At 45.4% G+C, this 27,300-nt stretch overlaps 1 protein-coding gene across 1 annotated transcript; it reads right to left on the reverse strand.

The window, feature by feature from the left end:
• LOC311126070 (proline-, glutamic acid- and leucine-rich protein 1-like) lies at positions 1 to 27,194 on the reverse strand. The gene is made up of 16 exons (XM_084200095.1): positions 27,036 to 27,194; positions 26,649 to 26,819; positions 25,838 to 25,987; positions 23,183 to 23,254; positions 20,586 to 20,802; positions 20,310 to 20,442; positions 20,047 to 20,134; positions 19,860 to 19,948; positions 19,239 to 19,352; positions 18,993 to 19,143; positions 16,905 to 17,064; positions 16,624 to 16,679; positions 16,274 to 16,516; positions 3,136 to 4,005; positions 1,808 to 2,815; positions 1 to 792 (listed from the first exon to the last, which is right to left on the reverse strand). The coding sequence occupies exons 1-16, from the start codon at positions 27,177 to 27,179 to the stop codon at positions 697 to 699; spliced, it is 3,762 nt and encodes a 1,253-aa protein (XP_084056221.1). The 5' UTR covers positions 27,180 to 27,194; the 3' UTR covers positions 1 to 696.
• Positions 27,195 to 27,300: the final 106 nt, after the last annotated feature.

Here is a 27,300-nt window from a genome sequence, read left to right on the forward strand (position 1 = left end):
AGCAGTTGTGTCTTTGACGTTTATTTATTTTATAACAAAAAGAATTTATACTGTATATAAGACCCCAAAAACATGAACATGATAGGTGACCCAAAAAACACACTACTACTAATACTAGTACTACTACCACTACTACACTCACTAACCGTAGGATACCACACGCCAGTATTGAAGAGCTGCAATGTCTTGACTGCTATGTCTTTCAATCAATCGATGTCAAAGTCTAAGGTTGATGTAAACTAAACTGGTTTTTATAATATAGAGTCCAGAGAGTGTTTTACAAACGCTACCACTGTCGTGGAAGTGGAAACGTAATCTTTCTTTTAAGAACGCTCTATTTCCAACATCTAAAAGAGTGCGGAAGTCGATTGTATATTAAAATATACAACAAGTCATACAGAGACTATGGCAATTTTCAAGTTGGAAATGTTAATGTTTTGAACATTGTCTAAGCTGCATGTTGGTAATGAATGAATGTGTGAGACTAGGGATGCAAAATGCAGCGGAAACTTTCTCAAAATCCCCTGGTTTTTCCAGAAATCCTGGTTGGAGGATTTCCTGTTAATTCCCTCCCGATTCACTGAGTCTTCCAACCGAGATTCCAGGAAAACCTGAGAATTTTGCAACCTTATGTGAGACTAAGATAAGAGGGGGGTAGAAATCAAGTTGTTCTGATGGTTTTGTGTCTGGCCTTCTTTAGGAGGGGTTGGATACCGAGGGACCTTTTTCCTCATCGTCTGGAGGGCAGGCTACAAAATCAGCCAACATGGACGCCATCACTTCTTCATCCAACTGAGAGAAGAGAGAAAAAGAGAGAAAACAGAAACAGAAAGAGAAAGAGGGAGAGCGAGAGAGAGAGGGAGAGAGAGGGAGGGAGAGAAAGGAAGTGAGGGAGAGAAAGAGGGAAGTTAGATTTACATCATTCTGTGAAAGAGGAACTGCACAACAGCCATTAACTAACATTTTGTATCTAAAAACAGATGATTGGTATACAGTGAGCTCCAAAAGTATTGGGACAGTGACACATTTTTTGTTGTTTTGGCTCTGTACTTCAGCACTTTGGATTTGAAATGATACAATGACTGAGGTTAAAGTGCAGACTGGCAGCTTTTGGTCCCCCCCCCCCATTTTAGGGGACCAAAAGTATTTGGACAAATTCACTTCTGTTTATTAAAGTTGTCAAAAGTTTAGTATTTGGTCCCATATTCCTAGCACGCAACGATTACATCAAGCTTGTGACTCTACAAACTTGTTGGATGCATTTGCTGTCGGTTTTAGTTGTGTTTCAGATTATTTTGTGCTCAATAGAAATGAATGGTAAATAATGTATTGTGTCATTTTGGAGTCACTTTTATTGTAAATAAGAATATAATACATTTCTATAAACTTGTACATGAATGTGGATGCTACCATGATTACGGATAGTCCTGAATGAACCGTGAATAATAATGAGTGAGAAAGTTAGACGCACAAATATCATACCCCCAAGACATGCTAACCTCTCACCATTACAAGAACAGGGGAGGTTAGCATTTTTGGGGGGATATGATATTTGTGCGTCTAACTTTCTCACTCAACATTATTCACAATACATTCAGGATTATCCGTAATCATGGTAGCATCAAAATCAAAGTGCTGGAGTACAGAGACAAAAAAAGATATACAAAAAATTCACTGTCCCAACACTTTTGGAGCTCACTGTATCTACACACAAATCATGTCCAAGGAAGTCGCTCATGGGAAAAAAAGGAGCTAAAAGGCTTGGAATGTGAATGGTTTTAAGGATGGTCTGAGAAAGACCACTTACCTTTTTCTTCTCTGTACCCTGTCCTGTTCCTTCCTCCTCTCCCTCCCTCTTCCTCTTCATCCCTCGCCCATCCTCTTCTCCATCCTCCTCTCCTCCTTTCTCGCATTCAGGCTCCTCCCCCTCTGTCTCGCTCGGAGCTGCTGATGACTTAATATCCTCTTTAGCAGAGTCCCCGCCCTGTTTTGCTGGTTCTTCTCCCTGATTGGATGGCTGGTCGTTGCCGCCCACCCTCACTTCCTGTGCAGGCTCCGCTTCCTGTTCGTGTTGAGGGGCGGGGCCTTCAGAAGAGGACGTTGCCTCTGGACGATCGGCTCCCTGCTGCTCACAAGACTTAACTTCCTGCCCTTGCCCCTCCCCTAGCTCCTCCCTCTCTTCCAGAGCGCCGCCCGTCACACACAGAATCTGAGGCATTGTCGGGTCGTTCATCCCTTCAGTGTCATCCTCCTCTCCTCCTTCCCTCTCTTCCTCCAGCACGCCGATGCTCTCTACCTCCTGAGCCTTCACTCCTTCTTCCCCGTACACTCTTCTGTTGGTCTCCAGCTCCTCTATACCTCCTTCCATCTCTCTCTCCATGCAGAATCCCCCCATCCCTCCTTCCTCCGCCACTTCTCGGAGCACCTCTCCTTCCTCCCTCCCCATCCCTCCCCTCCTCCCTTCTCCGTCCAACAGCCTGATCTCTTCCTCCTCTTCTTCTTCTTCTTCTTCTTCTTCTTCTCCTTCATCTTCATCTTCCATCTCCTCCCCCTCTTCCTCCTCATAGTCATCAAACTCTTCTCCATCATAAAACTCTTCTTCTTCATCGGGGAAATCACTCCCTTCTTCCTCCTCCTCTTCCTCCTCCAACTCCTCCTCCTCCTCTCCCAGCTCGTCCTCATCCTCCATCTCTTCATCCTCCTCCTCTTCCTCATCAGAGCTGTTGATATTAATAACAGAATGATCTTCCTCACTGGCCTGTTGCTGCTGTAGGGCTCTGCTGGGCTGAGCTAGCTGGTTCTGGAGCTGGTGCATCTGTAGAGTCAAAGTCAGAACATTGTATTTAAAGGGTTCTGGAGCTGGTGCATTTCGGAAACGTCTGTCAGATCATGTGATGAAACAAGCAATGCATAGTGTAGAGAACCATTGTACTATCTACCTTTTAAATAACCCAAAATATAGTAGTATTTTCCGCTTTTTAAATCTGGTGTACAACACCGGACGTAAAAAGACGCAAAAACGAAACTTAAGGGGGGAAGCATAGAAATAGCGCACACAGAACGGATCTACGGCTTCACAGACTTGCTTTTAATGAGAATGAGAGATCTATAACTCACATTTCTTTGTGATTTTACCTGTATGGGGAGACCCAGTGGTGTGGGTTGACCTGGGGCTGGTGGCTGGCCCTGAAGCAACATCTGCTGTAGCTGGGCTCCAGGGAGGGAGTCAGCCCCAACTCCTAACCCCACAGAGGGAGCACCGAGCTGGGTCACGCCGGTGGAGTTGAGGGGGGGAACCAGAGAGGCTAGCGGAGCCGGAGGGAACGAGTTGATGGAGTTAGGAGCGGCGGAGGAGGGGAGGAGAGGGTGAGGGAGGGAAGTGGAGGGGAGGAGAGGGTGAGTGAGGGAGGTGGAGGGGAGGTCATTGGAGAGGGGGAGGGAGATGTCCCCGCCTGGGTCGTCCCCTGGACCGGGTACGGGGAGCGTGGCACCCCCTGGTACTAAGGAAGACACGGGGAGAGTGGCCCCGGTGCTGGCGCCATCTTGGTTCTGTAACATCAGCATCCCCCGTGGGAAGATGACAACGCTATCGTCCGAGTCGCTCTCTAGTGAAATCTCCACATCCTCTGCTTCCTCTTTGTCGTAACGGATGAAGACGGGTCTCTGGCCCTCTGAGAGCCCCAGCCCTGCCAGCTCGCCCTGATGGGGGGACAGGAGCAGGTCTCCTGGAGTAGAGCCCTGGCCAGAGAGCCCGGGAGGAACCAGAGATAGGTGGTTGTCCAGGGAACCTAGGAGGGTATGGCCCAGGCCGAGTGTGTGTCGGCCGGGGAAGGGACCTCCGAGGAGGGTGGGGAGGGTGAGGCTGGAGGCCTGGGAAGGGGTGAGGAGGGAGGCGGCAGGGCTGGGTTTGAGGGTGAGGGGGGGCAGGGGGAGGGAGAGGGATGGGGTGCGCGGGTGGAGAAGGGAGTTGCATATGGTCAGGGCCTCAGTGCAGAAGGAGGAGACCTGAAGAGAGACACGAGAGAGAGAGACACGAGAGAGAGAGAGAGAGAGAATGATCAGTAAACAAGTGCATTCTAAAAAGGTCACTAGTCCAGTACATTTCACTATGGACACAAATTTGCCTGAGCTAACCAAAAGGAGAAAATAACAGTACACATGGAAAATACTCCTACGCTATATACAAATCTACCCAGAGTATCTCTAAACAGCCTATGAGGGTAACATGACACCACTAAACTCAAGTTGAACTGTCTCTCAAAACATTCATTTTATTCACAGTTAAAGAAAAACTGTCAGCAATCAAGTTTCCAAGGTATACGACTTTCAAAATACAGAAATACAGTCGGTATGATGTATTTTGAACCATATGATGTTTTATATTTTTTAATTTTTATATTGCAAAATGGATCATACCGGCTGTATTTATGCATTTTGAATGTTATATACACCTTGGAAACTTGATTGCTGACCTGCAAAACATTTTGGGACTATATCAACAATGGACAAATTAAACAAATACTAAAAGATAGTTTTTGGGTGGCGTTTTCCTTTAAATACAGTGCATTCGGAAAGTATTCAGACCCCTTCCCTTTTTCCACATTTCGTTACGTTACAGCCTTATTCTAAAATTGATTAAAAAAAATAATGTTATCCCCTCACCAATCTACACACCAAACCCCATAATGACAAACCGAAAAGAGGTTTTTAGAAATGTTTGCAAATGTAAAAAAAAATAATATATAATAATAATAAAAAAAACGTATTTACATAAGTATTCAGACCCTTTGCTATGAGACTCAAAATTGAGCTCAGTTGCATCCTGTTTCCATTGATCATCCTTGAGATGTTTCTACAACTTGATTGGAGTCCACCTGTGGTAAATTCAATTGATTGGACATGAAAGGCCTCCTGTAGCTCAGTTGGTAGAGCATGGCGCTTGCAACGCCAGGGTTGTGGGTTCGATTCCCACGGGGGGCCAGTATGAAAAATGTATGCACTCACTAACTGTAAGTCCCTCTGGATAAGAGTGTCTGCTAAATGTCTAAAATGTAAATGTAAAATGTAGAAAAGGCACACACCTGTCTATATAAGGTCCTACAGTTGACAGTGCATGTCAAAGCAAAAACCAAGCCATGAGGTCAAAGGAATTGTCCATAGAGCGCCGAGACAGAATTGTGTCGAAGCACAGATCTGGGGAAGGGTACCAAAAAATGTCTGCAGTATTGAAGGTCCCCAAGAACACAGTGGCCTCCATCATTCTTAAATGGAAGAAGTTTGGAACCACCAAGACTCTTCCTAGAGCTGGCCACCAGGCCAAACTGAGCAATCGGGGGGAAAAGGGCCTTGGTCAGGGAGGTGACCAAGAAACCGATGGTCATGCTGACAGAGCTCTAGAGTTCCTCTGTGGAGATGGGAGAACCTTCCAGAAGGCCAACCATCTCCGCAGCACTCCACCAATCAGGCCTTTATGGTAGAGTGGCCAGACGGAAGCCACTCCTCAGTAAAAGGCACATGACAGCCCGCTTGGAGTTTGCCAAAAGGCACCTTAAGGACTCTCAGACCATGAGAAACAAGATTCTCTGGTCTGATGAAACCAAGATCGAACTCTTTGGCCTGAATGCCAAGCGTCACGTCTGGAGGAAACCTGGCACCATCCCTACGGTGAAGCATGGGTGGCAGCATCATGCTGTTGGGATGTTTTTCAGCGGCAGGGACTGGAAGACTAGTCAGGATCGAGGGAAAGATGAACGGAGCAAAGTACAGACAGATCCTTGATGAAAACCTGCTCCAGAGTGCTCAGGACCTCAAACTGGGGCGAAGGTTCACCTTCCAACAGGACAACGACCAAGAAGACGCAGACCCTGACTGAGTCTGTAATACCAACATGTTTAAAGCAGACCACCATAGTCCCTGTGCCCAAGGAAACTAAGATAACCTGCCTAAATGACAAATGAACCGTAGCACTCACGTCTGTAGCCATGAAGTGCTTTGAAAGGCTGGTCATGGGTCACATCAACACCATTATCCCAGAAACCCTAGACCCACTCCAATTTGCATACCGCCCCAACAGATCCACAGATGATGCAATCTCTATTGCACTCCACACTGCCCTTTCCCACCTGGACAAGAGGAACACCTATGTGAGAATGCTGTTCATTGACTACAGCTCAGCGTTCAACACCATAGTGCCCTCAAAGCTCATCACTAAGCTAAGGATCCTGGGACTAAACACCTCCCTCTGCAACTGGATCCTGGACTTCCTGACGGGCCGCCCCCAGGTGGTTAGGGTAGGTAACAACACATCCGCCACGCTGATCCTCAACACGGGGGCACCTCAGGGGTAGTCCCCTCCTGTACTCCCTGTTCACCCATGACTGCATGGCCAGGCACGACTTCAACACCATCATTAAGTTTGCTGACGACACAACAGTGGTAGGCCTGATCACCGACAACGATGAGACAGCCTATAGGGAGGAGGTCAGAGACCTGGCCGTGTGGTGCCAGGATAACAACCTCTCTCTCAACGTGATCAAGACAAAGGAGATGATTGTGGACTACAGGAAAAAAAAAAGAGGACTGAGCACGCCCCCCATTCTCATCGACGGGGCTGTAGTGGAACAGGTTGAGAGCTTCAAGTTCCTTGGTGTGCACATCACCAACAAACTATCATGGTCCAAACACACCAAGACAGTCGTGAAGAGGGCACGACAAAGCCTATTCCCCCTCAGGAGACTGAAAAGATTTGGCATGGGTCCTCAGATCCTCAAAAAGTTACACAGCTGCACCAGAGAGCATCCTGACTGGTTGCATCACCGCCTGGTATGGCAACTGCTCAGCCTCCGACCGCAAGGTACTACAGGGTAGTGCGTACGGCCCAGTACATCACTGGGGCCAAGCTTCCTGCCATCCAGGACCTCTATACCAGGCGGTGTCAGAGGAAGACCCTCAAAATTGTCAAAGACTCCAGCCACCCTAGTCATAGACTGTTCTCTCTGCTACTGCATGGCAAGCGGTCCAAAAGGCTTCTCAACAGCTTCTACCCCCAAGCCATAAGACTCCTGAACAGCTAATCATTGCTACCCGGACTATTTGCACTGCCCCCCCACCCCCACCCCCCTCTTTTACACTGCTGCTACTCTGTTTACTCTGTCACTTTAACTCTACCCACATGTACATATTACCTCAATTACCTCGACTAGCCGGTGCCCCCGCACATTGACTCTGCATCGGTACCCTCCTGTATATAGCCTCCCTACTGTTATTTTATTTTACTGCTGCTCTTTAGTTATTTTGCTTGTATTTCTTTTTACTTAACACTTACAAAAATAAAAAATCTTTAAAAAAATGAATTGTTGTTTAAGGGCATGTAAGTAAGCATTTCACTGTAATGTCTACACCTGTTCTATTAGGCGCATGTGGCAAATACAATTTGATTTGAAAAGTGGCTTCGGGATAAGTCTCTGAATGTCCTTGAGTGGCCCAGCCAGAGCCCAGACTTGAACCCGATCGAACATCTCTGGAGAGACCTGAAAATAGCTGTGCAGCGACGCTCCCTATCCAACCTGGAAAAGCTTGAGAGAATCTGCATAGAAGAATGGGAGAAACTCCCAAAATACAGGTGTGCCAAGCTTGTAGCGTCATACCCAAGAAGACTCAAGGCTGTAATCGCTGCCAAAGGTGCTTCAACAAAAGTACTGAGTAAAGGGTCTGAATACTTACGTAAATGTGAAAGTTTTTTATTTGTAATACATTTGCAAAAATTTCTAAAAACCTGTTTTTGCTTTGTCATTATGGGGAATTGTGTGTAGATTGAAGGAAAAAAATAATTTAATCAATTTTAGAATAAGGCTGCAATGTAACAAAATGTGGAAAAAGTCAAGGGGTCTGAATACTTTCCGAATGCACTGTATGTATGTATGTATGTATGTATGTATGTATGTATGTATGTATGTATGTATGTATGTATGTATGTATGTATGTATACATATACACACACACAAAGAAAAATCTTGGTTGACCGTGCGTTGTCTGTTCTTTCGACCAATCGCTTGGTTGACATGTTTAAACATGTATTTTTCCATATATAGACACACCATATGTTTGAATAAAATCAACTAAAATGAAAAGTCCTCTCACTGTCAACTGCGTTTATTTTCAGCTAAATTAACATGTGTAAATATTTGTATGAACATAACAAGATTCAACAACTGAGACAAACTGAACAAGTTCCACAGACATGTGACTAACAGAAATTGAATAATGTGTCCCTGATGCATTAAGTACTTCAGTGCATCTCCTCCTCATGGACTGCACCACATTTGCCAGTTCTTGCTGTGAGATGTTACCCCACTCTTCCACCAAGGCACCTGCAAGTTCCCTGACATTTCTGGGGGGAATGGCCCTAGTCCTCACCCTTCGATCCAACAGGTCCCAGACGTGCTCAATGGGATTGAGATCCGGGCTCTTCGCTGGCCATGGCAGAACACTGACTTTCCTGTCTTGCAGGAAATCACGCACAGAACGAGCAGTACGGCTGCTGGCATTGTCATGCTGGAGGGTCATGTCAGGATGAGCCTGCAGGAAGGGTACCACATGAGGGAGGAGGATGTCTTCCCTGTAACGCACAGCGTTGAGATTGCCTGCAATGAAAACAAGCTCAGTCCGATGATGCTGTGACACACCGCCCCAGACCATGACGGACCCTCCACCTCCAAATCGATCCCGCTCCAGAGTACAGGCCTCAGTGTAATGCTCATTCCTTTGACGATAAACGCGAATCCAACCATCACCCCTGGTGAGACAAAACCGCGACTCGTCAGTGAAGAGCACTTTTTGCCAGTCCTGTCTGGTCCAGCGACGGTGGGTTTGTGCCCATAGGCAACGTTGTTGCCGGTGATGTCTGGTGAGGACCTGCCTTACAACAGGCCTACAAGCCCTCAGAACAGCCTCTCTCAGCCTATTGCGGACAGTCTGAGCAGTGATGGAGGGATTGTGCGTTCCTGGTGTAACTCGGGCAGTTGTTGTTGCCATCCTGTACCTGTCCCGCAGGTGTGATGTTCAGATGTACTGATCCTGTGCAAGTGCTGTTACACATGGTCTGCCACTGCGAGGACAATCAGCCGTCCGCCCTGTCTTAGGCGTCTCACAGTACGGACATTGCAATTTATTGCCCTGGCCACATCTGCAGTCCTCATGCCTCCTTGCAGCATGCCTAAGGCTCGTTCACGCAGATGAGCAGGGACCCTGGGCATCTTTCTTTTAGTTTTCATTAAATTGTTTATGGTTCATTGAACAAGCATGGGAAACAGTGTTTAAACCCTTTACAATGAAGATCTGTGACGTGATTTGGAATTTTATGAATTATCTTTGAAAGACAGGGTCCTGAAAATGGGAGGTTTCTTTTTTTGCTGAGTTTATATGCAGGCTACTGAGCTTGTCTGATGCTTTAAGCACTGCGATTAAAAATTGAGACACACAAATTACAAAGAGGGAGCCAGAGATCAATATAGCCTAACCAGAAGAAGAAGAAAAACTGTTCCCGGCCCTCCTCCCGCTGCTGGCCTTCGCATTCTGCCGTTAAGCTCCTGAAGTTGCCGGTTATAGGCTACACCAGCTGTCGGCAACCTTTTCCATTTGGAGTGCCAAGTTATCATACCATTTCTACTGATCTGCGTGCCAGTTATGATTTTCATATGCACATTTTCGTGGAACAGTTTCATTTCATTTATAATAAAAAAAAGTATTCACATCTCCAAATCAATGTCATGTGGTTAATAAAAATTATATCAAAATGAAAATGACACAAATCTAAAAGTAACTTCGATTGCCATTGTCAATATGTAAAAATAGCCTACATAAAGCCAACAAAAAAATGTAACATTAAGCCTGCAGGTAGAACATTTCCAGATAAAAATGAATATCCTATAAATCACATTGGCTACAAATGGCCTGTTTGCAAGGAACTTGAAATGTTTTATCAACTATTAACTTAGTCCGGCCCGAAGCTCGTTCTAGCAAACTTGCAACATTGCATAAAATATTCTGGGCCCTCAGAGTTTCCCGGGCCAGTGCGCTCCGGACAGGCAGACACAGCTGTACACTATTTGCGCAAGGGATAAGAAGTGATCAGGTAGGCCTTTTTATGACGTTTCCACCGGACCAGAGCATTAAAAATGTTTTACCCTTTCATGCAGAGTGGTTATTAAAAAGAGAGAGCTAGAAAGATTTTTCAAATAGGCTACATTGAGGAACTATTGTCATTCTCAATGGATATAAAAACAGACTTTGTTTACTTGCTGTTTTGAGGCAAAGAAAACATTACTTTCAGAAGCTCCACAGTGATGGCGAGTTAAGACAATCAGAAATAGTTTCATACTTCTATACGCGTAATCAGGCGCGTGTCCTTGCTCAAGATTGACAGGAGTGCTCCAAACAAAAGACAATTACGGTAATACATTGACAACTTGTAAATTGAATGAAATAAACCAACACTTTTTTATCACAAGTGTAGCCTAGGTTGTGGGCTCCGCAAACAACATGTCCACTCCTACAATGACAACGGTAAGACTGTAATAATAATAATAATATATTGAACGCATTAACAGAAATTACCGTAACAAAACAAACATTGTAGATGATAAATGATGGTAATTAAGGTAATGTACTACTGGGGATACTGGTGTGCCTCCGCAATGGATTAGTCCACTGAGACAGGCGTGAGTCAGACAGGTGTCTCGTGTGCCATTAAAAATAAATCATATATTTGCCACTGCTCGACCCAAAGAAATATTGGTCGACCAACAGCCAATCGACCAGTCGACTAAATGGGGTCAGCCCTAATATTATATATTTAAGCAATAAGGGCTGAGGAGGTGTGGTATATGGCCAATATACCACGGCTAAGGGCTGTTCTTCAGCACGACGCAACATGGATACATCCCTTAGTCGCCTGTAGCTCAGTTGGTAGAGCATGGGGCTTGCAACGCCAGGGTTGTGGGTTCGTTTCCCACGGGGGGCAGTATGAAAATGTAAGTCGCTCTGGATAAGAGCATCTGCTAAATGACTAAAATGTATATTGGCCATATACCACAAACCCCCCCCCCCCCCCCCCCCCCCGAGGTGCCTTATTGCTATTATAAACTAGTTATCAATGTAAATAGAGCAGTAAAATAAATGTTTTGACATACCCATGGTATACGGTCTGACATACCACGGCTGTCAGCCAATCAGCATTCAGGGCTCCAACCACCCAGTATATAAATATGGGGCGTGTATGATAGGAAAACTGTGTGTGTGTGTGTGTGTGTGTGTGTGTGTGTATGTATACACACACTACCGGTCAAAAGTTTTAGAACACCTACTCATTCAAGGTTTTATCTTTATTTTTACTATTTTCTACATTGTAGAATAATAGTGAACACATCAAAACTATGAAATAACACATATGGAATCATGTAGTAACCAAAAAAAGTGTTAAACAAATAAAAATATATTATATATATTTGAGATTCTTCAAATAGCCACCCTTTGCCTTGATGACAGCTTTGCACACTCTTGGCATTCTGTCAACCAGCTTCATGAGGTAGTCACCTGGAATGCATTTCAATTAACAGGTGTGCCTTCTTAAAAGTTAATTTGTGGAATTTCTTTCCTTCTTAATGCACTTGAGCCAATCAGTTGTGTTGTGACAAGGTGGGAGGGGGGGGGTATACAGAAGATAGCCCTATTTAGTAAAAGACTACGTCCATATTATGGCAAGAACAGCTCAAATAAGCAAAGAGAAACGACAGCCCATCATTACTTTAAGACATGAAGGTCAGTCAATCCAGAAAATGTCAATAACTTTTAAAGTTTCTTCAAGTGCAGTCGCAAAAACCATCAAGTGCTATGATGAAACTGGCTCTCATGAGGACCACCACAGGAATGGAAGACCCAGAGTTACCTCTGCTGTAGAGGATAAGTTCATTAGAGAGTTACCAGCCTCAGAAATTGCAGCCCAAATAAATGCTTCACAGAGTTCAAGTAACAGACACATCTCAACATCAACTGTTCAGAGGAGACTGTGTGAATCAGGCCTTCATGGTAGAATTGCTGCAAAGAAACCACTACTAAAGGACACCAGTAAGAAGAAGAGACTTGCTTGGGCTAAGAAACACGAGCAATGGACATTAGACCCGTGGAAATATGTCCTTTGGTCTGGAGTCCAAATTTGAGATTTTTGGTTCCAACCGCTGTGTCTTTATAAGATGCGGTGTGGGTGAACATATGCATGTTCATTTTCCAAATTGAGATGGTTTGGGATGAGTCGGAACGCAAAGTGAAGGAACAGCAGCCAACAAGTGCTCAGCATATGTGGGAACTCCTTCAAGACTGTTGGAAAAGCATTCCAGGTGAAGCTGGTTGAGAGAAGGCCAAGAGTGTGGAAAGCTGTCATCAAGGCAAAGGGTGGCTATTTGAAGAATCTCAAAAATAAAATATATTTTGATTTATTAACACTTTTTGGGTTACTACATGAATCCATGTGTGTTATTTCATAGTTTTGATGTCTTCATTATTATTCTACAATGTAGAAAATAGTAGAAATAAAGAAAAACCCTTGAATGAGTAGGTGTTCTAAAACTTTGGACCGGTGGTGTAATAGATATACACAGCTCTGGAAGAAATTAAGCGACCACTGCAAATCTTTCTTAAATCAGCATCACTACATGTATGACAGCCATTCCATTCCAGTGTCTGTTGAATTCCAACACAGGCACAACTCATTCTACTGAATTAGGTACTGATTAGGTGATCACCTGAACCAAATCTTATTTAACGAGGAAAAATATAAAAACCACTGCTGTGGTCATCACTATCCTCTTGCAATAGCACAGCTGTATGGCAAAAACAGTGCTAATAGTACCTCAAAAGTAATATTAATCAAAAAATAACTATTGACCATGCCAAGAGTTGAAAAGGAAAGTTTTGAGTGAGGAAAAGAAGGGTTCAATTCTGGCTTTACTGGCAGAGGGATACAGTGAGCGTCATGTTGCTTCCATCCTTAAAATTTCAAAGACGGCGGTTCATAAGAACAAGGTCAAGCAGCAGACATTGGGGACAACAAAGCTACAGACCGGTAGAGGGCGAAAACAACTCTCTACTGACGGGATGACCGCCAACTCATTCGAATGTCACTCAACAACCGTAGGATGACATCAAGTGACCTACAAAAATAATGGCAAACGGCAGCTGGGGTGAAGTGCACGGCGAGAACAGTTCGAAACAGGCTCCTAGGGGCAGGGCTGAAGTCGTGCAAAACTAGAAAAAAGCCCTTCATCAATGATAAGCAAAGAAGAGCCAGGCTGAGGTTTGCAAAATACCATAAGGATTGGACCGTAGAGGACTGGAGTAAGGTCATCTTCTCTGATGAGTCCAATTTTCAGCTTTACCCAACACCTGGGTGTCTCGCACCCACAGTGTCTCGCACCCACTGTGAAATTTGGTGGAGGATCGGTGATGATCTGGGGGTGCTTCAGCAAGGCTGGAATCGGGCAGATTTGTCTTTGTGAAGGACGCATGAATCAAGCCACGTACAAGGTTGTCCTGGAAGAAAACTTGCTTCCTTTTGGTCTGACATTGTTCCCCAACTCTGTGGATTGGTTTTTCCAGCAGGACAATGCACCATGCCACACAGCCAGGTCAATCAAGGTGTGGATGGAGGACCACCAGATCAAGACCCTGTCATGGCCAGCCCAATCTCCAGATCTGAACCCCATTGAAAACATCTGGAATGTGATCAAGAGGAAGATGGATGGTCACAAGCCATCACACAAAGCCGAGCTGCTTGAATTTTTGCGCCAGGAGTGGCATAAAGTCACCCAACATCAAATGTGAAAGACTGGTGGAGAGCATGCCAAGACACATGAAAGCTGTGATTGAAAATCAGGGTTATCCACCAAATATTGATTTCTGAACTCTTCCTAAGTTAAAACATTAGTATTGTGTTGTTTAAAAATGAACATGATCTTATTTTCTTTGCATTATTCGAGGTCTGACAACACTGCATCTTTTTTGTTATTTTGACCAGTTGTCATTTTCTGCAAATAAATGCTCTAAATGACAATATTTTTATTTGGAATTTGGGAGAAATGTTGTCAGTAGTTTATAGAATAAAACAAAAATGTTAATTTTACCCAAACACATGCAGTGGGGAGAACAAGTATTTGATACACTGCCGATTTTGCAGGTTTTCCTACTTACAAAGCATGTAGAGGTCTGTAATTTTTATCATAGGTACACTTCAACTGTGAGAGACGGAATATAAAACAAAAATCCAGAAAATCACATTGTATGATTTCTAAGTAATTAATTTGCATTTTATTGCATGACATAAGTATTTGATCACCTACCAACCAGTAAGAATTCCGGCTCTCACAGACCTGTTAGTTTTTCTTTAAGAAGCCCTCCTGTTCTCCACTCATTACCTGTATTAACTGCACCTGTTTGAACTCATTACCTGTATAAAAGACACATGTCCACACACTCAATCAAACAGACTCCAACCTCTCCACAATGGCCAAGACCAGAGAGCTGTGTAAGGACATCAGGGATAAAATTGTAGACCTGCACAAGGCTCGGATGGGCTACAGGACAATAGGCAAGCAGCTTGGTGAGAAGGCAACAACTGTTGGCGCAATTATTAGAAAATCGAAGAAGTTCAAGATGACGGTCAATCACCCTCGGTCTGGGGCTCCATGCAAGATCTCACCTCGTGGGGCATCAATGATCATGAGGAAGGTGAGGGATCAGCCCAGAACTACACGGCAGGACCTGGTCAATGACCTGAAGAGAGCTGGGACCACAGTCTCAAAGAAAACCATTAGTAACACACTACGCCGTCATGGATTAAAATCCTGCAGCACACGCAAGGTCCCCCTACTCAAGCCAGCGCATGTCCAGGCCCGTCTGAAGTTTGCCAATGACCATCTGGATGATCCAGAGGAGGAATGGGAGAAGGTCATATGGTCTGATGAGACAAAAATATAGCTTTTTGGTCTAAACTCCACTTGCCGTGTTTGGAGGAAGAAGAAGGATGAGTACAACCCCAAGAACACCATCCCAACCGTGAAGCATGGAGGTGGAAACATCATTCTTTGGGGATGCTTTTCTGCAAAGGGGACAGGACGACTGCACCGTATTGAGGGGAGGATGGATGGGGCCATGTATCGCGAGAAGATGGGTCGTGGCTGGGTCTTCCAGCATGACAACGACCCGAAACACACAGCCAGGGCAACTAAGGAGTGGCTCCGTAAGAAGCATCTCAAGGTCCTGGAGTGGCCTAGCCATTCTCCAGACCTGAACCCAATAGAAAATCTTTGGAGGGAGCTGAAAGTCCGTATTGCCCAGCGACAGCCCCGAAACCTGAAGGATCTGGAGATGGTCTGTATGGAGGAGTGGGCCAAAATCCCTGCTGCAGTGTGTGCAAACCTGGTCAAGACCTACAGGAAACGTATGATCTCTGTAATTGCAAACAAAGGTTTCTGTACCAAATATTAAGTTCTGCTTTTCTGATGTATCAAATACTTATGTCATGCAATAAAATGCAAATTAATTACTTAAAAATCATACAATGTGATTTTCTGGATTTTTGAAATTACAGACCTCTACATGCTTTGTAAGTAGGAAAACCTGCAAAATTGGCAGTGTATCAAATACTTGTTCTCCCCACTGTACCTATAAATAGTAAAACCAGAGAAACTTATATTCTTGCAGTGGTCTCTTAATTTTTTCCAGAGCTGTATATATAATGCTACCTCTATCAGTTGATGTATGTGGTGTATATGTGTAGTTGTGTGTGTTTGCAGTGTAAGAGTTTGTGTGTGTGTGTGTATATACATACACACACACACACACACACACACACACACACACAAGTTGGTGTGTGTGGTGCAGTTGTGTAATTGTGTGTGTATATATCAGTATGTTCTTATTGAAAGTATAATTGATGAGGCAGGAGAATGTTTACTTGGTTGCTTAAACACAGACCACCAAAACAAAACACCAGGACATCAACAGAGCCTGTGTGAGAGAGAGTCATACATTTAGCCCACTCCATACCTTAAGGCTGCAGCCAGTGTGTGTGTGTGTGTGTGTGTGTGTGTGTGGGGGGGGGGGGGGGGGGTGCACTGTGCATTCGTGTCTATCAGTGTGTGTGCGTGTTCTATTTTATTTTATTATAAAAATGTGCGTGCATGCATGCCTGTGCGGTCCCTGCTTGCATAATTCCCCCTACCTTCAGACTCCTATCCCTACGTCCGTGGCTGAGTATGGACACCGTACAGGTGAGGGGCGGGGGCCATCGAGGTGGGGGCACTAGGACCAGGGCTAGGAGCAGGCGGTAAAGCTCCCTACGAGGGAGGGCACTACCGTATTGACCACTAACACCCCCAGCCCCCGCCCCCGCCCCGGTCCCACAGCCACCCCCATGCTGCTGCTGCAGGCGCACACACAACGGGAGGACGACATCGTGGAGACGCTGGGGGAAGAGAGTGAGAAAGAGAGAGCATCAACACACAAACAGTATCATAAACAAACGCTATGGGGAAGGTTTATATAAGAATCTCTCACACACACTGAACTGACCTTGTGTACATCTTCCTTCAGCAGAGTTCCACTGGTCAATATGATCTGTCTCAGTGCTGCAGAGAAAGAGAGAGTTGAATGTTTTACTCTCACCACAGCACAGCTAGTCAAGATATCATTCACCTGTGATTGTCTGTAATGCTAAAAATACACTATGAAAAGGAATGGTCATTCACTGGCAACATAACTCAGGAAAAAAAAAGACCATGAAAATAATTTATTTTGTTTAGTTTACACATTTGTCTCCAATGTAAACGCATGAGATAAACCCCGCCCCTCACCTCTGAGTGCAGACATGCATGTGTCCTGATTGGCCAGCGAGTCTCCTTTCCTCTGGAGAGAGGCTCCGCCCCCGTTGCCCATAGCCAATCCAGGCTTCCGGCTTTTAGGGCAGGGCTTGCTGGAAACCAGATCAGCCACTGTCGACTGGGCCGCACGGAGCTGAGGACAGAGGTGGAGAGGGAGAGAGGTTGAGACGGGAGGGAGAGGAGTTGGAGAAGGGAGAGAGGTTGAGAGGGGGAGAGAAAGGTTGAGAGGGGAGGGAGAGGGGTTGAGAAGGGAGAAAGGTTGAGAGCGGGAGAGAGAGGTTGAGAGGGGGAGAGAGAGGGGTGGAGAAGGGAGAGAGGTTGAGAGGGGGAGAGAGAGGGGTGGAGAAGGGAGAGAGGTTGAGAGGGGAGGGGTGGAGAAGGGAGAGAGGTTGAGAGGGGGGAGAGAGAGGTTGAGAGGGGAGGGAGAGGTGTGGAGAAGGGAGGGAGAGGTTGAGAGGGGGAGAGAAAGGTTGAGAGGGGAGGGAGAGGGGTGGAGAAGGGAGAGAGGTTGAGAGTGGTTGAGAGAGATTGAGAGGGGAAGAGAGGTTGAGGGGGGAGAGAGAGGTTGAGAGGGGGGAGAAGAGATGTTGAAAGGGGTGGAGAGAGAGAGGTTTAGAGGGGTGGAGAGGTTGAGAGGGGTGGAGAGAGAGGTTGAGAGGGGTGGAGAGAGAGGTTGAGAGGGATGGAGAGAGGTTGAGAGGGATGGAGAGAGAGGTTGAGAGGGGTGGAGAGAGGTTGAGAGGGATGGAGAGAGAGGTTGAGAGGGATGGAGAGAGAGGTTGAGAGGGGTGGGGAGAGAGAGGTTGAGAGGGGTGGGGAGAGAGAGGTTGAGAGGGGTGGGGAGAGAGAGGTTGAGAGGGGTGGGGAGAGAGAGGTTGAGAGGGGTGGGGAGAGAGAGGTTGAGAGGGGTGGGGAGAGAGAGTTTGAGAGGGGTGGGGAGAGAGAGGTTGAGAGGGGTGGGGAGAGAGAGGTTGAGAGGGGTGGGGAGAGAGAGGTTGAGAGGGGTGGGGAGAGAGAGGTTGAGAGGGGTGGGGAGAGAGAGGTTGAGAGGGGTGGGGAGAGAGAGGTTGAGAGGGGTGGGGAGAGAGAGGTTGAGAGGGGTGGGGAGAGAGAGGTTGAGAGGGGTGGGGAGAGAGAGGTTGAGAGGGGTGGGGAGAGAGGTTGAGAGGGGAGAGAGATAGGTTGAGATGGGAGAGAGAGAGGTTGAGAGGGGAGGGCGAGGGGTGGAGAAGGGAGAGAGGTTGAGAGGGGGAGAGAAAGGTTGAGAGGGGAGGGAGAGGGGTGGAGAAAGCAGAGATGTTGAGAGAGGAAGAGAGAGGTTGAGAGGGGGGAGAGAGGTTGAGAGGGGTGGAGAGAGAGGTTGAGGGGGGGAGAGAGAGGTTGAGAGGGGGGAGAGAGAGGTTGAGAGGGGGGAGAGAGAGGTTGAGAGGGGGGAGAGAGAGGGGAGGAGAAGGGAGAGAGGTTGAGAGAGGTTGAGAGGGGAAGAGAGAATTTGAGAGGGGGGAGAGAGGTTGAGAGGGGGGAGAGAGGTTGAGAGGGGTTGAGAGAAAGGTTGAGAGGGGGGAGAGAGATGTTAAGAGGGGTGGAGAGAGAGGTTGAGAGGGGTGGAGAGAGAGGTTGAGAGGGGTGGAGAGAGAGGTTGAGACAGAGGTTGAGATGGGGGAGAGAGAGGTTGAGAGGGGGGAGAGAGAGGTTGAGAGGGGTGGAGAGAGAGGTTGAGAGGGGTGGAGAGAGAGGTTGAGAGAGAGGTTGAGAGGGGGGAGAGAGAGGTTGAGAGGGGTGGAGAGAGAGGTTGAGAGGGGTGGAGAGAGAGGTTGAGAGAGAGGTTGAGAGAGAGGTTGAGAGGGGGGAGAGAGAGGTTGAGAGGGGTGGAGAAGGGAGAAGAAGAAAGGAGAGGGAAAAAAGGAGAGGTGGTTGGCGTTAGACATAAGTGGAGGGTGAGTGAAATGTTTTGACCAAAAGCAGTGCACTACATAGAGAACAGGTTCCGTTTCAGACAGAGCCATAGTAATGACAATCCTAAACTTTCGCCTTGCCAATAAACCAATCAGATCTCATCACCCTGACAGAGTCCGCCCCCGGCGTGATGTCACCCAGCAGGTGGGCCAGTAGGATCTCGGAGTGGGTGGGGCTTCCCTGCAGCACACCGGCTGAGGCTCCTCCCACCTTGACCCAGAGTTCTAAGGTTCGGTACAGGGACACACGCACTGCACTATGGGTCAAAGGAGAAACACATCGAAAACAAATGAAGAGATTTAAAGTGTGTGTGTGCGTGTCTGCATGCGTGTGTGTGTGTGTGTAAGTTACCTGAATGCTCTCTGTTGTCCCAGACTGGTTTCAGGTAGAGGGGTCCAGGCAGACAGAGTCTGAGAGAACAGTCTCTGTAACACACTGGAGTACTGCACCAACCCACTGCCTACACTGAGATACATACAGCAGGGAGCCAGAAGAAAATCCATCAGTCCACTAATGAATAAAACACACACAATAACCTCCGACACATTGGTGCGGCTCGGCCGGGTCGTGTTTTCGGATGACGCACGGCTCTCGACCTTCGCCTCTCCCGAGTCCATACGGGAGTTGCAGCGATGGGACAAGACTGTAAATACCAATTGGATATCACGAAATTGGGGAGAAAAAGGGGTACAAAAAAATAAAACATGTATTTTAAAAGCCAGCACTTGGGTAGCCTGAGTACCAGATCTGTTTGTGTTGTCATGCCAACTTAACTGTTTGACTATAAAATGACAGCAATAGAGTTGGCATGAGCACAAACAGATATGCATCCTGCTGCTACATTGTGGGGGCTGTTGCCTAGGCAACCGAAGACTCATTTGCTTGTTTCAGCCAGGTTTTGTCTAGATGGGATATAGCTTTCGTCAGATTTGACCCAGCTAGCACTCGGGTTGCCTTCAGTAGGGTACTTACGCTGTGATGAGAGCACGCAGAAGCTCTACAGTATGGTTGTGTATGGAAGGCAACACCAGTAGCCGCACACACCCATCACCTGTTACATTCTGGAAGGCAAACACACAGAGAAACACAAGATGCCATTAGCGGTCATACACCAACTAGACGGTCTTTCAGTTCTTGTAGATTCCGGAAGTTAACTCACTATGCTCTTGGAGCTGACAGCCAGGGCGCGACAGACCAGGTTAAGGACCTGCTGTATAGGCAAACGCACTGCAGAGACCGGATCCACACTGAGAGAAACAAATCACGGTCAAACACTCATCACTTACAAAAAATACATGTTTTGGGGGTTTTTAACTTGGGAAAATGACTTTTGGGTTCAAATAAAAGTTAGTGTGTTATATACATGAATGCTGAGTGTGTATGTTTGAGTGTGTTAAAAGAGTATGTACCGGAGGCACCTACCCGAGGGTGTGTTTGAGCGCCAGGCTGACAGCTCGGTATCTGTGTTGGAGCTGGAGGAGGAGGAGGGGGTCTGTGTCGTCCAGAGGAGGGTAGGGAAGCTCTATACCTGGCCCCTCATACGGCACCATCCCTTCTAGACCACAGGAGATAGAGAGACGAGAGAGAGAGAGGGAGAGAATCACATCAGTTACTTATAACATGGATGAGCAGCACACTGGTTGTACAACTAAGACCACCATGTTCTTCAAGATTTCAGTTCATAGAAGTGTTCTTTACCTGACTCTGTACCCTGGTAGAGCTGTGCCAGCATGCCATTGGCCGAGGCCAGCAGGCAGTGAAGCTGATTGGTCCATCCATCGGCTCTACGCCCGCCTCCCCCTCTCTCCAAGACTCCGCCCAGACAAGGCAGACGACCATAACATTCACACGCCACCTCTTGGACTTTAGGGCTGACACTGTCCATGTTGGATAAGAAACAGGCACCCAGTTTGTCCTGTTGAAGACAAATTGTCAGTGAAGAGGAAATTCCGCAACACCGGAAGGGCAGTGGAAATCTGTAGGGGGGATTACAGGTATATTAATCATTTCAAATTGTACGTTTATAAAACATGTACCTGTCATTCAAAATAAGAAAATAAAGGGGTAAGAACTAGTTGAATAATAAATTCAGTATAAACAGGAAAATAAAACAAGAAAGAAGTGTACCCTCACCCCCAACATGGTCCAAAGCATTACTGTCCATGATCTCTGTAAGGGTACGGATTCCACATTTGGACAATTGGGGGAATTCTCAGTTACATTGTTTTTCAATTTTGTGCCAAATAGAAATCGTGTGCGCAATAACATGACCAAAGTGAAGTTTACATTGTTTAAGGGATATATCAGTGGAGACCACCTCTTCCAGGACAATAGGAGATACCATATTACATTGTTTAAGGGATATATCAGTGGAGACCACCTCTTCCAGGACAATAGGAGACACCATATTACATTGTTTAAGGGATATATCAGTGGAGACCACCTCTTCCAGGACAATAGGAGACACCATATTACATTGTTTAAGGCATATATCAGTGGAGACCACCTCTTCCAGGGCAATAGGAGACACCATATTACATTGTTTAAGGGATATATCAGTGAAGACCACCTCTTCCAGGACAATAGGAGATACCATATTACATTGTTTAAGGGATATATCAGTGGAGACCACCTCTTCCAGGACAATAGGAGACACCATATTACATTGTTTAAGGGATATATCAGTGAAGACCACCTCTTCCAGGACAATAGGAGATACCATATTACATTGTTTAAGGCATATATCAGTGGAGACCACCTCTTCCAGGGCAATAGGAGACACCATATTACATTGTTTAAGGGATATATCAGTGAAGACCACCTCTTCCAGGACAATAGGAGATACCATATTACATTGTTTAAGGGATATATCAGTGGAGACCACCTCTTCCAGGACAATAGGAGACACCATATTACATTGTTTAAGGGATATATCAGTGAAGACCACCTCTTCCAGGACAATAGGAGATACCATATTACATTGTTTAAGGGATATATCAGTGAAGACCACCTCTTCCAGGACAATAGGAGATACCATATTACATCGTTTAAGGGATATATCAGTGGATACCACCTCTTCCAGGACAATAGGAGACAACTTATTTATCTTTATACTCAGCCAGGGTATAAACCAATTTAGGATGTTTTTTGTTTTGTTTTTCTACAACTGTACGGACTCGGGAGAGGCGAAGGTCGAGAGCCGTGCGTTCTCTGAAACACAACCCAGCCGAGCCGCACTGCTTCCGCTTAACCCGGAAGCCAGCCGCACCAATGTGTCGGAGGAAACACTGTACACCTGGCGACCGTGTCAGCGTGCACTGCACCCGGCCCGCCAGTGCGCGATGGGACAAGAACATCCCTTCCAGCCAAACCCTCTCCTAACCTGAACGACACTGGGCCAATTGTGCGCCGCCCCATGGGTTTCCCGGTCGCGACAGAGCCTGGACTCGAACCAGGATCTCTAGTGGCACAGCTAGCACTGCGATGCAGTGCCTTAGACCACAGCGCCACTCGAGAGGCCCAGGAAATACAATATAAAGTCTGGTACGGATAGTCCTCCAATGTCTTTCCCTCTTTGCAAGTTTGTTAATTTTATCCGGGCTTGCTTACCTTGCCATATACATTTTGAAACCACACTATGGATTTTATCCCAACAGCCAGAAGAGGGACTAGGGAAGCATTGAACTACAGAAATTCAGCCGTGGCAATATATTCATTTTAACAATCGATATTCGGCTGGTTAAAGCAACTGGGATATTAGTCCATCTACTGAGGTCGATTTTAATTGATTTTAGCATTCTAAGGTAGAAAATATACTACTCTCAAATATTTAAAATGGGAAACTATGGGGATTCCATAAGTAGAGATGGAGTCCTCCATCGGGTCTTGAGAGGCAGTAGGGCAGATGGTTAGATTTATTTTATAAAAAATTATTAAAACCAGCGCATTTCAGGCCTTAGCAGGATCAATGAGTTAGCTGATAACTTTGATAAACAACCTGAAATAACTACAGATTTTATGGTTCAGTAGAAAGCTAAACTTCCATACGTGTTTTTGGTTGTTGAGTCAATTAGACCATGCCAATGATAAGCTTATCTTTCAAAAAAGTTATTTCCTAATATTTAAGCAAGTTAGCTGGTTTGATCCTGCTTTTTAGCATACCCCTCAGAGTTTCTTCATAAGAACACAAATGGTCAGAGACAGAAATACAACACAGAGTCTCCCAAACAAACATAATATAAAAAAACAAGCATCTTATTTGTAAATGTAATGAATGGGTGACGTCTACTACTTACCCTCAGGGAGCCACAGGCTCTGGGGTAGAACGTCATACATGCGGTCATCCCCTCCATGGCAGCTAGGTGAAACTGTGAGAGACAAAAAACACATGTATTTTCCAACCTGTACCCACAATTAGGTGTGTGGCAGTTATAAATAAATTGGTCATTTAGCAGACGCTCTTATCCAGAGCGACTTACAGGAGCAATTAGGGTTAAGTGCCTTGCTCAAGGGCACATCGACAGATTTTTCACCTAGTCGGCTTGGGGATTAGAACCAGCGACCTTTCGGTTACTGGTACAACGCTCTTAACCACTAAGCTACCTGCCGCCCTGAATGTCAGCCGGTTATGGTCATGGAAATGACTGCCACTCACGGTAATTGACCGTTAACATAAACATGTATAGCATCTCCAGGCCACCACGCATAAAAGCCGCGCGTCCTTGGAACATTTACATTTTAAAAAGTCACCAAAATAAACTAGTAATATAAACCACCACAATATATTCATTATTTATTTTAGGCAGGTCTAAAAAAAAAAACATTATGATATGAAGAAAATGTATTTCAGAAGAACAGAATATGAGTTGGCCTACTTACTGTATGTTATCTGGCTATGCTCCATGCCATAGGCTGTAGGCTTGTTCATTTAGCTGACAAGATATGCTTATAAGTCCCGTGCCATTATTTTATAATAAGAAGAATATAATTGAACTTAGCTGAATAAAATAGAAAGGATATTTTTCCCATTCCGGAGCTAGTACGAATATGAAGTGGATATGTTGAGCGTAAAAGTGATCATTTGAAACAGCTCCTATATGCTAGATTTAGAGTTATTTGGCTAATTTAGTTGTGAATGATACAACCCTTAGAATGTCTTAGAAATCAAAACATATATGGGCTGCATGATGTGACTATAGGCTATTGATTAAATAAAGAGCGCAAAAAAAGCTTGTGCTCGGTTCCTTGCCTCAGTCTGCACACCCTGTTTTTGTCATCAAGTGATCATATTTTCACCCACCAGACTATTCTCAATTGAATTGCGTCTTTACTAATATGGAACAGGGCAGGAAAAAATAAATAAAATACATGTCAACCGTATGCATGTTAACTCTAATAGCAAATGGAGGCCGCTTTCCCGCAGTTTAATCATGCCGGGTTGGCTACTCTGGTTTGATAGCAAGCAGCTGAAAAATACGCCTAAATATAGTAGCAGCTGGGATCCTCCTCTTTTTAGTGGCAACCATCTAAACTCTGCTTTCACATGGGATTGCATATAGAAATGTCTGGGCTTATAAGAACACTTATTTCACGTCACACATCAGCCTCTCGCTGCACGACAGGTGATATTCCGCCCAAACTCTATATACCATGGCTCTCCAACCACGTTTCTGTGGCTACCCAGTGCTTCATTTGGTAAACCAAGTGAAATCTGTTCGGGAACATCGAAAGTAACATGTTTTCACAAGTAAACATATTTAATTAAACTGTTGACAGCCCCTCTCTCTGCATGCTTGAGAAAGGAATGAAGGAGAAAGAGGCGGAGATGGAAACGCACAGTGGTGAGATATTCTGTAGCTAAAAGGTAATGTGTCAGCCTATTAATTATGAAAATATAAAAAAAATGCCCTATTACTAGGCTATCAAAATAAAATAAAAAATTAACTATAATTCTCTGTAAGCTGCCCTGCACAATCAACCAACCAACAGCATCACCTATCCTATACGTTCTCTCCCAGACTCATGGATAGAACGTTTGGAGCGTAGCATAAGGTAACCAGTCCATCCAGTATTCATAATAATACAGTCCACACTCAAAGGCTATTACTAGAATTTGTTTAATTTTAGAGTATAGGCTAGACCAATTATGTACCAAAGATATCTTAAATCTGTGTGTGTAATATGCAGTAGGCTATTAAGCAATGTATTGTATATAACGGGGGCTATATAGGCGTAAGCGTAAGCTCTAATATGTGTATAAGTGTTCTACATGAATCATCACTTTAGAAAGCGCTGTCCATTTCGTTGTGTTTGGCTTTGAAACAACATCCAGAACGATCACGTGTTCCACTCAGTTTCAACCTGTTGTTGAACTTCTTTCTTCAAATTGATCAATCACAGCGGGGTGAGTTTTAAAAGCAGGATACTGTTTTGATGATAATTGTTTGATTTGATTTTCTATTGCATTTGCATTGATGTCAGAGTGGTTAGAGGGACAATAGAGCCCTGAGTACCAGGCCACTAACGACCTGATGATCGTTGGTTAGTTGGCTACTACCAAAACATGTCCAGAGTGAATAAGAGGAGATTACCGTGACCCAACGGTCACATGGAATTTGACTGCGGTCATGACTCATGACTGCCAGTGTGGCGGTAATACGATCACTGCAACAGCCCTACCTACAATCTGAAACATTCTTCTCTAACACAGAATAAATCTTGCAGATTTTGCCACCATCACAATTTACTTCAAATGGTATTCTCCAGCCTACGCAATTACAGTGCTTGAAGTGGAATTAAATAGGCGCAGGTACTCATTTTGGGTGATGGTACTCATCATATTTTACAGTCAATATTCCATAAGAACTCCTGGTACTGAAGCTGTGGAAAATGTGAGGTGCCACACAACTCAGTACCAGTGTGTACCGGCCCAATTTAAGCGTTAATCTTACCTCAGACTTGAGGCCTAGCAGGGAGGTGAGGATCCCCAAGATAGAGTTGAGGCCCACCTCCCTGGCCAGCTCAGGTAGCTGGGAGGAATACTGGAGCAGGTCCTGGAGAACACCCACCGCTAGCTGGATGGACGGGAGAGGGGCCTGGGACTGGGGGAGAGAGAAGAGAACGAAAATGGTGAAATGGAATACATTTAGCTCAGGGGTGTATTCATTAGTCAAAGACCATAGCAAAACATTTGGCTTGTTGCAAAACATTTTGCAACGGAAAACGTTTACTCTAGGAACCAAACAGAAGCAAACGAAACGAAACCTACCGGAATTTGTCCAATAGAAACTCTTGTTTTCATTGAAAAAAAAAGTGTTTTTACATTTGGAGTAAACAGTTTTCGTTGCAAAACGTTTTGATACGGTCTGCTACTAATCAATACCCCCGCACTTTCAGACGTCCCTATGATTTCAGATGAGAAAGAGCGGTTTTATTTCATTGTGATGTGCAGGTGTCGGTTTGATTTGTCTCATTGTTAATGTTTTGGACCGATGTAGTTACTAGCTACAGTACCTGCATATCTTAATCGAGGGGTGTACTCATTACGCCGATTATGTAGCAAAACATTTTGTCTGCTGCAAAACGTTTAGTTTTTAATTGGACATATTCAGGTAGGTCCTCGTTTCGTTCCGTTTGCATCCGTTTAGTTCTGAAACGGTAAACGATTACCTTTGCAAGACGTAATGAATACACCCGATGTTTGCCATAGGTGTGTTTATGGTAAAAGTCTACAGGTGTTTCCAGTCCATACGTGTGTCTTACCTGTATGACCTGCTGTAGGGACCTTAGCCAGGCCAGACAGTGTTGCTGGAACACATCACTAGAACTATCCTTGACCAACACTGACAGCAGACACAGGCCCTCAAACCTGGTTTTGCTGTTGCCGAGTTTGGCATTGCTGAGTCCCACGAGACAACCGACTGCTCCCGAACTCTGGGGGTTAGAAGCCAAGCGAGAAGTAAGTGACAGCAACCAGGCGATCAACCCTACTATACAAACTTTAGAAGCAAAACTTCATTAGAGTTAGCTATGTAGCAAGTTATATAGCTATGACACAACAGTAAACAGGAAAACAAAGACTAACACGAGTCCATTGCATCGAGACAGATGCTACGGACTGGAGCGCCAAGAATAGCTGACTAATTTTACCTGAGTCGAAACCACTCCATGCTCCCGGTAATTCGCTAAAAGTGCAGGTAAATATTCGGGCCGCTGCTCTTTCAGAACAGACACCAGACCCTCGGTTAACCGCATATTGGAGGGACCATGCATCCAAGCCGCTGCTGCAGCCATCTTGCCACTTCGCCACGCTACAACGTCATCATTGTACGACGGAAATATTTACGCTCCGAATATTTTTACGTCAATTCTATGCGCTCTTTCTCATGAAGGTTTTTGTTGCTGTTTGCTTTCC

Source organism: Coregonus lavaretus, assembly GCF_964263955.1.
Source record: "Coregonus lavaretus genome assembly, contig: HAP1_SCAFFOLD_731, whole genome shotgun sequence".
NCBI classification, from domain to species: Eukaryota; Metazoa; Chordata; class Actinopteri; order Salmoniformes; family Salmonidae; genus Coregonus; species Coregonus lavaretus.